Raw genomic sequence first — 15,950 nt, forward strand, 5'->3', positions numbered from 1 at the left:
ATTAAAAAAAAAACCGGATAATTGCGAGTCGGAGTCGCCTACCAAGGGTATTTGTTTTTATAGCGGCAACAGAAATACATCATCTGTAAAAATGTCAACTGTTTAGCTATCACGGTTCATGAGATACAGCCTGGTGACAGACAGACAGACGAACAGTGGAGTCATACTTAGTAATACGGTCCCGTTTTTACCCTTTGGCTATGGAACCTTAAAACAGAAAAATCCCGAAACGATATGAAAAAGTGACCGATATTATTCTCAAAACTCGTAAACATATCTACTCCACACCCTCGACACCATTTCATTATGGCGGACATAAAATGGCGCCCAAAATGCCGGCAATGTGTATTTATTACTCAATCCCCTAAGCTATAGTGATTGAAATAGCTATAATCTTAGATTAGTGTAAATATATTAGGGAGAATTTAGGGAAATGGAAAAAAATGGATAAACAACTTGAATTCGGTTTATATTCCATTGTTATTTTAACATTGTTTGTATTTGGGGGTTTTTAAGACAAAATGGGACCATTTTTTTTAAACCATCCATTTTCAGGTTACTTAGACTCAGAATCACGAGTACTATTGAATAAGACAAAGAAAAAAAGTGTCCCCTGTTTTTCATACAAATTTTGGGCAGGGGAGACCGAGGTGAGTTGTCACAGAGGAGAGTTATGACATTGTCGATTTTTTGGAATCTATTAACTAAAAACTAGGTCGCAATAGCGCGCGTTTGTGACTTCAAGTTGCGAGCTAACAAACGCACACTGTTGCGAGCTCGCTAACAGTTATTAGAATCGACAATGTCACAACTCTCCTCTGTCACAACTCATCTCGGTCTCCCCTACTTATCAGTTTTGTAACGGTCTACACAAAAAGTATGTGAAAATGCGTTACAAAACTGACATTTTATATGGGACACATTTTTTTTCTTTTTAAATCGATATTCCTCGTGATTCTGAGTAGAAATAACCCAAAAGTTGACGGATTTTCGAAAAAAAGTAAATGGTACACTTTTAAGAGATTTACCAAAGATTTATGAATGGTTTAAAGACTTGTATTCTCATTTTATTAATGTGTAGGAGACTTTTACTAAAATAGAGTCCATTTTCTTAAGTTAAGTCCATAATCTTTGCCCCGATTTGAATATATCAAACAAAGTGAATGATTGTCATTAACTATTATCGCCATATTTTCGTATAAATTTGACATTAACGATGACATTGTCACACTCTGTCATTGCAAATTCCATGTAGAGTTAGCTTGGACAAATAACATCAAAATGTAGAGATATTTGGAAAAAAAATAAGCTAAAAAATTAAGTTTCGTCCTGTATAATATAAATAAGGGCTTATGCACAAACCACGTGAGGTTCCATAGGGGGGAGGACACGAAAAAATCACGACAGATCACGTTTCGGTTATAAGGGTCTCCTTACGTCTACTTTTTTACAGTGAACGAAACTAAGAAAAAATACCATGAGCAGATACTTTTTCTCGGTTTCGTTAAACATAAATCTACACTCCGCTAAACAAATATTCCAAAAAAATACAGGAGGGTGGGGGGATCAAAAAGTAGCCACCTCCTCATCAAACACCTCGCGTGATTTGTGCACAACCCCTAAATAACATACCTAGCCTACATTACGTAAGGACGTCCTTCTATCCGAATAAACACGCACCCTTGGTTATTTATATTCGTCTTTCGATTATGTTTTCAATACACTCTTCGATAGCCAATCCTCTTCATATTGGGAAAGAGGGTGGCTTCAAATTTAACGGGTTAGATAGGTATACGCAGAATAGTGTTTGAAGATGGTTCACTGAGTTTGAAAACATCCACTTATCCACATAATAGGGTTTATTCAATAACAAAACTTATAAAAGTTATAAACTATTATTAAAATGAAGTATAAACTAAATAAACAAATCTATCTATCTTAGGTCCCCCAGGTCGGTCCCCTGCGGAAGAGTGCCAATAAGGCTGGCTACATTCCCACGCTGAACAGCTATGCCTATACTTTGGCCTGGGAATGAGCCAGCCCTATAGTACGTTTTTTTAGCATTAGAAAGAACTTGCAAGAAGGTAAGCGATCTTGACATGTCTTTTAATTGAAAAACGCTTTTTAAAATTCAAAAACTATTACTTATGAAAGCAGAAGAGTATAAATGATTGTATTAGATTCATAATTGTTACATATTTGCCGTAATTTATTTTTAAAACGTGTTTTTCAATTAAAAGACATCAAGATTGTTTACCTTATTTCTAATGCTAAAAGAAACGAACTATAGTGTCACCCGTGGCTACCCGTGGTTTCTAACAGTCTTTTTTGGCCCTGAAAAAGATTCTGAGCGGTATAATAGCGGTGCCGATGCCGTAGATTTAACAATAAGGTTAATGAATTTATTATTTTAATGTGAAGTTTTTATTACAGATTTGTTAGGTATTATAAAACTCAGGCCAGTAACGCGTAGGTATATGAATTAATAAATATTGTTTAAAAAAGTTAGATTTATTGAATTAACGTTAAAATAAAGTAGACTCATTGTGGTACGATTATTCTGTGTCAATATAAATAGAAGGATTTTCGGGTACCTTTTTAGCGAAATTAACTCTTTTCAATTTCAATTGGAATTGCATATTTGGGTAGATTTGTTTACGGAGAATTTATTATGTTTATATGTTAGATTTGCTTTGGCTGAATAATAAGCGTTACTAAGGCGAGACTAGTAATCCCAACGACCTGTAGTCATTATTATTGTATCTCCATTTTGTATTTCATTGGTCTATAGTCCCGGGTCTTTTGACGCTGTTAAATTGTATATTTAACAGCGCCATCTATCTCACCTCTTACGTACTTTATCGAAGTCTAGAATCACTAGATGGCTTAATGATCTATATAACGTACCTACTTAGTTCCCTACAAAGTGCATAGGTGGCGCTGTAATTAGTTTTAATTATTTTAGGCTAGTTAATTTGTGATGTACCTACTCATCCCACTTTCCGAATATACACCATAAGAAGCACACGCTGGTTTGTCTCCGACTCCCTCAATATCCTCCGACCTACGCCCACGTGCCATCAGACGCCTGTGTGGGGATATAGATCCAAAATGTAGAGGCCCTTTGGGGAGCGTTAGAGTGACATTCTATTATCAACTGCAGCTGCAATACTGTTCATTTTACTATGGAAACGCGTCATTGTCAATTTCCATAGTAAAATGAACAGTATTGCAGCTGCAGTTGGAAATGGAGTGTCACTTTTAATGTCATGTAAAACGCCTGCTGGAACCCGTTCACATGATTACACAATTTAATAGAGGTATTCTATGTACCTTCGACTGATTGTTTTCGATTTTGTAATTGATATAAGATAAAAATTAGGAGGTTTTATTTGTACGGAATTTGTTTTAGTGTGTAACTCTTATAATAACAAAAAATCTAAACTTAGCTGTAGTTAATAAAGATCTAATTTTATAAAAACCGGTCTAATGCGAGTCGGACTCGCGTTCCAAGGGTTCCGTACATAAGTCCGACTCACGCTTGACTGCACATTTCTAATAGGTTTTCCAGTCATCTGTAGGTAAAGTACTATTTTGAGTATTTTTTTCAACATTTTAGACCCAGTAGTTTCAGAGATAAAGGGGGGGGGAATGGTCGGACAGACAGACGCAGTGATTCTATAAGGGTTCCGTTTCTTCCTTTTGAGGTACGGAACCCTAAAAAATTACCACAGACTCAATTTGATCACTACTATCATATCATGTCAAAAATGTTAAAACAAAATGAGGTAGGTAATGTATAGTTTTTATACAAAAACTGTGAGCACATTACCCGATAGGAGGCAAAGTGGGCATATTTTACGGTATATACTTCTATAAATTCTGTAATACACGCAATTCTGTCCACACAGACAAAACATCCTCTAGACTGAGCATAGTCGCGCTACCCCCTCTGCCACGCATACGGTAATTTTACTCCATGTTCGAGTCGAAAGTGTCTTTGAACGGACCAATCACGGCACGGCACTTCGCTCACCTCGTCCCGCGCACCCCCGCATTTTTGGCATCATCGGTTGCATGAAATAATTGCTCTAAACTCGGTCTAGAGAATTCCTAGTCTATGACCGTCTATAACACGTGCTTAGCAGGGGGTGGATCGTAAACGAATAACAATATACTTTATGGACTCATACGAGATAATACAATATGTATTAGTGGCGGCGTAATGGAATTAACGCCCTCATGTGGAGAGACTATTTTTAGGTAAGCTGAATTCTTTATAAGTTAAATGATATATTTTCCTCTCTTATTGTGGGACGTACCACATTATTACAATCTATTAATTGTAAATACAGATGTCAGTCACAATCGTAGAGAAATATAGGTAGGTAGTAACAAAAAGAATAGATAGTATAGAGGGGTCCTGTTGTGAATTTTGTAGTCACAGTAAATTTACTGCCATCTATCGACACACGACTAAAACTCAAAATGAAAACGTATAAAATTATCAAAAAAATGTATATATATGGATAAATGATTTTATTATATTTATATCATTTTGATCCATGTTCATTCACTCATATCTATGTGTTAAAATTGTTAAATATGAAACGGTGTCGTTACATCATCTAGCCGAGCATAGGCTAAAGGTGTGTGCGGCATCTATCCGAGAATGACTTTTTCTTTATTTCCGAGGCACGTTTTTTCCTTACACTTTATTCATCTTATACGAAGTTACATATCGTCACTACTTTCAAAAAATCTCGTATCTCGCACTGCTACTCAATGTTAAAACGCTCTGTATGCATACCATACATAGTTACCACATTTTTATTTTTATTGACAGAACAAGATACGAGTTTTTATCAAAGTGGTCACGATAATGTCTTTGGTAGTAAGAATAGAGTGCTCACCCCATACATCAGTTTTGGTACCAACACGACTATTATTTTTGCAGTCGGCATCTAGCATCGAGTAGCGGAATTAAACTACTTTTGACCAACATGCTCAGTCAAAAGCAGTTTTGCCTGTTTTAGTCGGTTAAAAGTTCTTTTGACCAGTTCACACTTTTGACTGCGACATATACACTTATAAAGCTTAGGAATTGGTAACGCATTGGACCGGCAATCCAAGGATGTGGGTTCGAGTCCCAAGTTGACCAGAGTTGATCATCGTTTTTTCGGTATCGTCTTGGATCGTCCCATTCGTTTTTCGTCAAGTTCTTAAATTAGTCCTATTCTGCTTTCGTCACTCATTCTACATTCGTCATAATCGTCGGTGGCTTTCATGTAGAATTAGTGACGAAAGCAGAATAGGACCAATTTAAGAACTTGACGAAAAACGAATGGGACGAAACGAAGACGATACCATTTTTTCATTGTGACCATAGAGAAAAAAATAGGTATATAGAGTGCTCACTCCGTACATCAGTTTTGGTACAAAAACGACTATTATTTTTGCAGTCGGCATCTAGCATCGAGTAGCGGAATTATCAGTGCCGCTACTTGATACTTATCTAGAATTCTCTAGTATCGCGCTTCATGAAAATTGTATAGAACAACAATTTACAACTAATATTAAAAGCAGAAGGAGTTGAAAATAGAGTTTCGGTTAATCTGAAAATATATATTATAAAATTAGCTGAAAATTGTTGAGCATTAGACTTTTCGGTCGTCGGAATTTTATTCAAATTCGTTTAAAATAACACTTGTACTGCGTGTGCTATCAAAATCGTTGCAGACTTGTCTTGGTCTGTATAAACGTTTGCATTCTTAATTAATTTAAGTACTCTCTAGCTTCCGTAATATTAGCTGTATGGCAATTTGGATGCCGATAATTACTTGAAAATAATTAATCTAAAATAATAATCTAGGAACTCAAAACAAAAACGGCCGTTTATACTTTGGACGCATAGATTGACAAATCCAGCAACATAAAAACTAGTTTGATGTATACAAAAGGTACTTAAATACACAATACAGTCCGTAGCGGCCTCCTTTTTTAAATATCTTTCGTGAAATTTAAATAATCACGATAATTTAGTAGTGGCGCTAGTGTGCACGTTGAAGGGCTCTTAAACATAACTCGCAATACATTGCGTCTTAGAATAAACTTTAAAGTGTATTAAAAATCAAACCACAAGTTATTTTTAAAAGTCGCTGAACAAATGTTGGTCAGTATGAGGAGTACAGCCTACAGTTTAATTTTTTGCTCATATATTATTACAGGCCACACCCGGTATAACAGAAATCATGTCATATAACAGAAATGTTTGGGAATGTAGCAAATTGTTTAAACAAACAGTATGGTTATGTTGTAAGCAGTTCTGATAGTGAGGTCGATAATGTCAAGTAGTAAGGTAAACGTCCTGGTGCTCGACGCGGTCCCAGTACATGTCATCCTGAAACTTAAGTCATTTGTCAATAGAGGTGACAGCAAGGTGTCATCTATTGGGCATTAGCATGTCGAGCACTAGTACGTTTACCTTAGTTATAAAATTTATTTTCAGTCATCTTACCTATATAATGTAGAGTCTGTGTGGAAAGAGAAGAGTCGTGAAATGTATGGGCTCCCTTACATTACACGACTCTTTCCTTTCCGCACGGACGTTCCGATCTTCAGGCCAGCGCAAAGCGGCGGAGCGCAGCGCCGATCACCGAGGAGGATTCACGCCGCGCAGCACACACCGGCGAGGTAAAATCCCCCACGATACCGCGAGCGCCCGCGAGCCCAAGCGCTGGTGGGCGGCGCACCAGGGAGCACTTCGGCGCAGGCCGGGGGATGCCGCGGCATGCCGCCGCCTGTACTCTATCACAAGGGATTTAGTGAATAGTGTGCACTACTCCGGTGCACTCGGGGGGCCTCGGCGCATGCCGGGGGATGCCGCTGCATGCCGGCGCCTACCGCCGCGGTATCCTCTACCGTGCTCCTCGATGCCGCGGAGTAACAATCCTCCGTGATGCTCCGAGGTTAGTCTCAAAGCATTTAAATTTACCTATACCTGAAGGTAATTGAAATAGGGAAGAAAATACATTGATAATTTCAAAGTGATCTGCGCTGCGCTCCGCCGGTTTGCGCAGGCCTTTAATCCATTCTCTCAAGATCGCCCAACCGACGGAGTCTGTGAGCTTTAGCTATCGCTCAAACTAGGCAGGACTTGCTAGTAATAACATTTGCAAGTTTATTAATTTCCTTGGTCGAGTATGAGCACGTATTAACGAACTTTGCCCCGAGCACGTGCCTATTAGTGACCCTTGCTCTCGGGTTTTCGACAACATACGTGTGAAAACCTCGAATATCTGAGGCTTGTTAGATTAGTATGATAATTTAACAAGGCTCACGGCTTTACCGGCCTTTTACTGCCGTATTCGAACTTCAAGATATTCACAAGAGACGACATGTACTAGATCAATTCTAGATACGTTATAGTTTAGATATCAAATAGTTCTCTTTTGCAGCGCAATTCGGGCAACCAATGTCACTTTTACGTTAGATAGCGTAAGATATCTATTAGATGTGAATTGGATCTCTAAGTCATATCCTGTGGAAATCCTTCAAGAGTATTTAATCTCCAGAATCACGTAAATGTCAAATTTGACAGGTTAGATCTTAAACATATCGTTATCGTATCTTGGTGATGTCTAAAAGATATCTAATAGATATCTATTTCAAAATCCGAATTGGGCCTTTAGTCTTTAGTAGGTACCTACTAAGCGTCGGAACTATCATTTATCGGTATTTCACATCACTAGAAGAGGCCGTCCATCTTGTAGCTATTGGTTTTGCGCGTGAACTGGGTCGCATATTATCTAAGACCTAAACTCTCATATTTGTGTTCCTTAATAAATATTAGTATAAGTGGTGCTCTGGTGTTTTTACTCTTAACACTACCAGTCGAAAGTTTTAATTTATGACCCATTTTGTACTTTGTCACAGTGACAATTGTGAGGTCTCTGGCGACTTTCATATTGATTATCACTGTGACAAGTACAAATAATCATAAATTAATTGTGGACCTTATGCCTTTTGTAATAAGGTTTACGAACTGTTAGTTAACAGTGTGGGCGATGGTACCTACTTGTCTATCTCTCTCTTATCTTACCTTTGACCACGCGAGCGATTCGATTACGCGATATTTCGCTACATTTGGTCTATATGTCGGCGGCCGATCGTAAGATCAGGCATATCGTGAAATTCCTAGGCATATCGTGAAACGTGAAAATCATTGACTCGTTCCCTGAGTCGACGGAGCCCCGCTACGCGGCTCCTATTTCTGGGCAGTTTGTCCTTCGGGCATCTGAAGCAACCTAACGAACCTATCTTACCTATATATTGGTTTAATGCGACTATCCTCAAAACAATACACAGGAACATTACGATCTGCCTGATCTTATGATCGGCCGCCAACATATACGCGCCTATTTTACACGCGCTTCTAAAAACGAGCTAGGGTAAATCGTCAATTACCGGCCTGCGGATAATAATTGGCCACCCTAAACTAAAAACTAATTATATTCATCTATAAACAGAATTCATTTTAGTTATGGTTTCAATAACTGGCCACTCTTTAATAACTAACCATCTTATACTAAAATAAATTCTATTTATAGGAGAATAGAATTCATTTTAAGTTTAGGTTTTGGACGAATTACCCTATATAGCGGGTATAAAACGCTAGTCTGAAACCACCCTAAAATGCTCGAGGATATAGTTTGTCAAAGGATTGTCTCATTTCAAACATAGAGAGAATCATACTATCTTTGTCTTACACTAGTACTAGCACCCAAAAGAAAAGGGTGAACATAGTTTTCTGTTATTTATTGATAAATTTGACTATATCCGATGTGTTACTTAACAAGGAAGTTACAGATTAAAACAAAATGTAATAATTACAATTCTTTATTCAGTTACAGTGAACCTAAATGATGTTTTAATTCGCCATGGTCCTTAATACAAAATTCATTCCATTTTAGACAACGCACAGTCAAATAAGCACAGAAGTCACATTTATATATATTTTGTGTGTAATACAATCGGCCCGATTCGAACTTTTAGATACGTCAAATAATACGTCCAGATACGATATGGATTAGATATGTCAGTGTCAAAGGTGACGTTACTTCAAATCACTTTTGAAACTGACATAATAATCTAATCCATATCGTATCTATATGTAATATTTGACGTATCTTAAAGTTCGAATCAGGCAGAATAGCTCATAATGTTTTACATAAATAATACATCTACATATTCTTTTTACAACGTTATACGTTTCCAATATATAAGAAACGTTACATTTTAAATATAGTTATATATTTACAGATATAAATGAAAACAATATTATAAACATCTATATTTTACAATAATTTCTGCTACTTTTTGTGAACGGGGGCTCTCCATTCGCAGACTTTGACATTAGCTGATCATTAACATAAAAACAACAATTATTTACTAAATATTTTATAATCAGGTAACTGCCAAAGTCACAAAAAAGTAACTGAAAATGTATAAAATTACAACATTCAATATTTTTATGCGCTACAACTATTAATAGATATTTTATTAACACAAAGGCCGCTCAAAAAAATCGCCAAAATTTCTACATATTGATATGTCTATTATAGCTATATAAAATAGACAAACATAATCTACAATCTATCAGTGGAAATAGCACAGTTTATATACAAAATATCTCCTTAATTATCTAGAGCACAGTTTCATTAGTGCAAGTCCTAGGGCCGTTAACTAGGGAATATCTACTAGAACCTCCATTTTTCCTACTAGTAACCGCTCCTCTAATAAATAACTCCTTAAACGTCTCCCTAAATTGCCTGGACATGCCGCAGTATATAGCAAAGTTGATGGGATACGACACAATGATGAAGAAATTCGTGATAAGAATGAGAATATTCGCAATGTGATAGTCTAAAATCTCGACTAAACTGCTAGATATAATGTGCAAGATTGTGACAACGGCGACAGGGATTTCTACTAGAAGAAAGACTGTGACAACGACAATTAACATCAGGGTTGTGCAGTTGGAATCCCTGAGTCTCTTACACTCTGACTTCCTGTTTTCCTTGAAGAGTTTCTGTCGGTTGAGTTGAGCGGTGCGCATGGCCCTGAAGAGGAGGATATTGAGGACCACGAGAGATGTGCAGGGGATGAGGTGGACGAAGAGTACGCGGAAGCCGAAGTAGGAGATGAAATAGGCGTCCAGGGAGAGAGAGTGCACCCATGGAGCTATTTGTATCTGAAACAAGAACAAAACGAATGAGTTTTCTTGTGTAAAAAAATATGGTTGTCTGTAAAGTCGGTTTACGTTTACGGACGATAATTTTGCGTGATAACGTCATAAGAAAACGTGGCCGTAAGGTTACCATGGAGATTCGTCCACAACGTTACCATGGAGATATGTCCACAACGTGAGACTTTTCGTCCATGCCACCGGTGTTCATCGATTTACCTAGACGTTATCACGTCAAAAACAATTTTTGGTACAAGCTTTTATCGCCGACTGTACTTTAACAGACCAAAACACGTTGCGTTCTTCTATCACAGATTTCTTATGGCCACCTCCTGTGTCCATCATCAGATCAACTCAATGGTACATATTGTATTGTCACCGAATTTACGTATGTGATGTTTCAGCTCAATCAAATAATGGGCAGTGGATCTAATTTAGTTTGCATGATTTGACCCGATTGCATGTCAAAGTTTCTTTTTGTTCAAAGTTTAAGTACATAGAGTTGTGTTAGCCAAATTAATAAGTAGGTAAATAATGTAATTACTTGTTTATCCAAGTCGTATTTTACAAAATATTACCTAGGTTATTTATAAAACTACCATTTTTATTCGTAGGTCAATCGCTCAGCTTGCCTATAGCGTGCTAAAATGTAAATTAAATTAAATTACTACCGATCGAATACAGAACAGTGCTCGTACCAGACGCTGCCTGGCATGCCACGAGTGGCACGAGTTATACCCATTTCAATGCATTTGATTTGTTTATTACATACTGCCGTATTCGAACTTCAAGATATTCACAAGAGACGACACGTACTAGATCCATTCTAGATACGTTATAGACGTTATAGTTTAGATATCAACTAGCAGGCCTATTCGGATTTCGAGATAATCACAAGATCTAGAGACGATTTAGAGATCAACTAGATCTACATTAGATATCAACTATATGTGACTTGGATATCTAAGTCATAAATTGTCGAAATCGTTCAAAAGGACCTCCAGATTCGCGGAAACGTCAAATATGACATATCTATCTTATAAATATTCTTATAAATATCTTTAAATTATCCATATCGTAACTTGTTGAAGTCTAGTAGAAATCTAATTAATTTTCCGAATCGAGCCGTAGTTCTCTTTTGCAGCGCAATTCGGGCAACCAATGTCACTTTTACGCTAGATAGAGTAAGATATCTATTAGATGTGAATTGGATCTCTAAGTCATATCCTGTGGAAATCGTTCAAGAGTATCTCCAGAATCGCCCAATGTCAAATTTGACAGTTTAGATCTTAAACAAATCGTTATCGTATCTTGGTGATGTCTAAAAGATATCTAATAGATGTCTATTTCAAAATCCGAATCGGGCCCATAGTTCAGCATCCTTGACAAAGCCTTGACGAGTGCACTTCTGCGGTATTATGGTCACGTTTTTATCACCTGTCATGTCATGAGTCACTTTCGCACTTATATTATGTAAGTGCGAAAGTTAAAACGTGACAGGCATGGTCACAAATGATAAAGAGCAGGCCATCTTAGCCTTTCTGAATGAGATTGCTCAGGACCGCTATAAGTGGTCATAACCGTACTCAAAAATAATAGCCCCCTATGCTTAGCAGTGGTCGATAAAAGGCTGAAAGGCTGATGTTAAGATTAAACCCTGGATGTACAATCAGCTGTAAAAATATGGTTGTAGCCAACTTATTCAAAAATATGTCCCATAGTTTTTAATATGTCCCAAAGTTAATTTGCTGACATAAGAGCTATGGGGCATATTTTTGAGATGATTTCTGTGCACCCATATTTTTAGAGTTGACTGCACAATGTACCATCACGCTCCGCGATTATTGCGCCATTTAGGGTCCTAGCTAATGGATGAACTGCCGGTCGAAGGTCGGTCGGAAAAGAAGCGCCTGGCGTCCGTTGGCTCGTTGGGTGGATGACATTCGGAAAATCGCGGGGCACTTTTGGATGAGACTAGCCCAGGACCGGGATAAGTGGCGTACACGTAGAGAGGCCTATGCTCAACAGTGGGCGACTGAAGGCTAGAATGATGATGATGACATACCCTGCACACATCTTCGTAGTGTCCACGCCAGACGGTGTGGTGAGGGATGAACTGGCGGTCGAAGAAGCGAGGCAACTGGTACAAGTCACTATGCTAGACACATGTCTATCACAGACAGTTGGGACCCTCAGATACATGTAACTACTAAACCTTGGCTACATACCCTGCACACGTCTTCGTAGTGTCCACGCCAGACGGTGTGGTGAGGGATGAACTGGCGGTCGAAGAAGCGAGGCAACTGGTGCAGGAACGCCGCTATGCCGATGTAGATCAGGCATTTGGTGACGCGCGGCATTGTGCACCTTTAAAAAAATAAGGTTATGTGTTATTTAGTAAATTGTAGTATTACTTTTCCTCCAGCGAAGCGCTGGTGGCCTAGCGGATAGAGCGTGCGACTTGCAATTCGGAGGTCGCGGGTTCAAACCCCGGCTCGTACCAATGAGTTTTTCGGAACTTATGTACGAAATATCATTTGAGATTTACTAGTCGCTTTTCGGTGAAGGAAAACATCGTGAGGAAACCGGACTAATCCCAATAAAGCCTAGTTTCCCCTCTGGGTTGCAAGGTCAGATGTCAGTCACTTTCGTAAAAACTAGTGCCTACGTCAAATCATGGGATTAGTTGTCAAGCGGACCCCAGGCTCCTATGTGAGGCGTGGCAAAATGCCGGGGTAACGCGAGGAAGAAGAAGACTTTTCCTCCAGACTCGAAAAGCTTTTTGTGACCGGCAAAGTGGATGGGAAAAGGCCTGGACGTGGACGCGGTTCAATACGTTGGTCCGACCAGATCGGTACCGCTCTTGACTCCAGAGTCCACGTGGCTCTCCACACCGCCAAGGACAGAACCAGATGGAGAGAGATCGTGATAGAGGTGATTCAAAAGGGAGGCCAAGACCCTCGATACTGAGGATTACGACGTAAGGAGGTTATTTAGTTACTATTGCTTATTAAATTTCGTTCGTGAATCGTGATCATGAGACTTTTCTTTGTACAGGAGAGGTTTGTAAATAGGTGTTTTATTATCATTTAAACAGCGCTGGCGAGTGTTCAACTGGCACAAAACCGTAGGTCCTAACACATGGGAAAACCTTAAAAAAAATTTAACCCATATACGTTCCACTGCTGGGCACAGGCCTCCTCTCAAGCACGAGAAGGTTTGGATTATAGTCCCCACGCTAGCCTAATGGGGAAACCTTAATTTTTTTTGTAAACTCTATGAAAGCGAAAATTCACGCCTTGCCGCCATTGCTCTTTAGCATATATTTTTGCGATGCCTAACATCTCAAGAAGGCTTCATGAAATATTATAGGTAACAAACTGAATTCCTGAAATTATTTACCAAGCGTTTCAGAATGACACGCGCTAGAAGCATTTTGCTTATTTCTTTCTTTTTTAAAGAGATAAGATGATAAGGAAAAATAAATTATCATTCAATAATCTGTTAAGGGCGCTTAAAGTCCACTTACAAAATACAACCCGAAAATCGAAACTTGTATTTAGAGACCAAGAATAGTCTGCAGCGGATTTGATAGCCCACACAGTGAAAGTGTTATTTTAAACGTCAAACTTCTATGAAATTATGACGTATAAATGACACTTGCACTGCGTGGGCTATCAAATCCGCTACAGACATTTTTTGGTCCGACTTTATTATTATAGCAATTCTAAATACTGTACACGATAAAATTTGGCTATGCATGATCTTTTTACCTAATGCACTCTTTTAAGCAGATACCTGTACGACTAAGGTTATTAATAAAACATCGAAACAACCTTAATTTATAGTATTTTTTTGTTGATTTCTATCGTTATCGAATGTATGTTATTGAATGTATGTCTGTCATTGTATGTTAAATAAAGTATCAAATCAAGTGAAAAGAAGTGATTTATTAAAACTCACAAATTGTTGGGTAACATCTAAATGTCGGATACTTTTACGATAAAATTTCACAGTATCGGCAGTAACGTGGATTTTTTTTGGAAATGTGTAGGATTATAAATTGCATATTATTAATAGATTGTTTCCTTTTGACGCGAATTTGAACGATAAAGAATTTTGACGATAAGTACAGAAAGAAATAACGTTATCGGAGAAACAGAAAATGCGGAAATAATGTTACTACAGAGGCCGGAAAACTTGACATGGCTGGTCAATAAATAAATATTATATTATATGGACATTCTTACACAAATTGACTAACACGCGTATTCGGGAAACGAGATAATCACAAGATCTAGAGACGATATAGAGATTAACTAGATTTACATTAGATATCGACTAGATGTGACTTGGATATCTAAGTCATAACTTGTCGAAATCGTTCAAGAGGATCTCCAGAATCGCGGAAACGTCAAATTTGACATATCTATCTTACAAATATCTTTAAATTATTCATATCGTAACTTGTTGAGGTCTAGTAGAGATCTAATTCATTTTCAGAATCGAGCTGTAAGTTCCACGGTATGCTCAAGAAGGCTTGTGTTGTGGGTACTCAGGCAACGATATATATAATATACAAATACTTAAATATATAGAAAATATCCATGACTCAGGAACAAATATCTGTGCTGATCACACAATTAAACGCCCTTACCGGGATTAGAACCCAGGACCATCGGCTTCGCAGGCAGGGTCACTACCCGCTAGGCCAGACGGTCGTGACACTAGTGATCCTGCTTACGATCTAGGTGGTCCTGGGTTCAAATCCCAATAAGGGTACTTACTTGTGTGTTAAGACGAATATTTGTGACGTTCAACGGTTAAAGGTACTTTATGGCGTTTGGCGCTTACGCTATTATTAACGCCGCTCCAATATTATTGCGATGCTATGCGACGTAAGCGTTAGCCGCCATACCTTTACCTACTTAGCTTTTGCCGTGGAACGACACATTTGTTCCTGAATTATGGATGTTGTCTATTTATGTAGGTATTTCGGCCGAACAAAATCCATTCTAATCTCAAAACTAAAGCGACCACAACCTGATGTTTCTCAACATTATCCTTGTAAACGTAATAACGATATTTCTTCATATACAGGGTGATTCAGGAGCCTTGAGCAGGACTAACACTGCGCATTTTGTAAATTATAAGCAACTGTTTCGTATCAGTATTAGTGAGATTAACGTTAATTTTCTACTCGTGTTGAAAAAAAAAATCTATTTACGACATGCATGGTCACCCTAAAATTAGAATACTAAACTACCGATATTCTGTGTCAATTTGAATGTCATCACTGTCTGGTTACTTTTGAAAACTCGTATCTCACTTAAGTTTGACAGTTTATTTTCTTCGTGATCAAAATGCTGTCATTACGGTTAAAGAGGTTTTATGTTTATTAATTAGGTCTTGTAGGGTAACCATGATTGTAGAGAGTTAAATTTGTCCTCACCAAAAAGTTAAAAATAGGAAAAAGTGTCGTTGTTTCACCTAAATACGACGGTGATCGATCAATTATCAGTTACTGAGTGTGCAGGATTAGTCCTGCTTACGTTTCATGAATCACCCTGTATTTGAGGAAAAATATTTTTCAGTCGAGACAATGTTCTAAGTTTAGTTCAATAACGTGTATTCCAACTTCGCAATAAAAATTTAATCAAAGTTTCTTTTCAATTTTGTGCGGACATTTCGCATCGAAATGGAA

General features: G+C 38.0%; 1 protein-coding gene across 1 annotated transcript in view; it reads right to left on the reverse strand.

The window, feature by feature from the left end:
* Positions 1-8,882: 8,882 nt before the first annotated feature.
* Positions 8,883-15,950, reverse strand: part of LOC134675935 (sex peptide receptor) — a 389,420-nt gene continuing 382,352 nt past the window's right edge. Inside the window, exons 6-7 of the mRNA XM_063534280.1 lie at positions 12,475-12,613; positions 8,883-10,252 (exon numbers count right to left, since the gene is read on the reverse strand). Of these exons, the coding sequence (XP_063390350.1) occupies positions 9,704-10,252; positions 12,475-12,613 (688 nt within the window). The 3' untranslated portion in view covers positions 8,883-9,703. The remainder of the gene's footprint in view (positions 10,253-12,474; positions 12,614-15,950) is intronic.

This window comes from Cydia fagiglandana, chromosome 23 (genome assembly GCF_963556715.1).
Source record: "Cydia fagiglandana chromosome 23, ilCydFagi1.1, whole genome shotgun sequence".
NCBI lineage: Eukaryota > Metazoa > Arthropoda > Insecta > Lepidoptera > Tortricidae > Cydia > Cydia fagiglandana.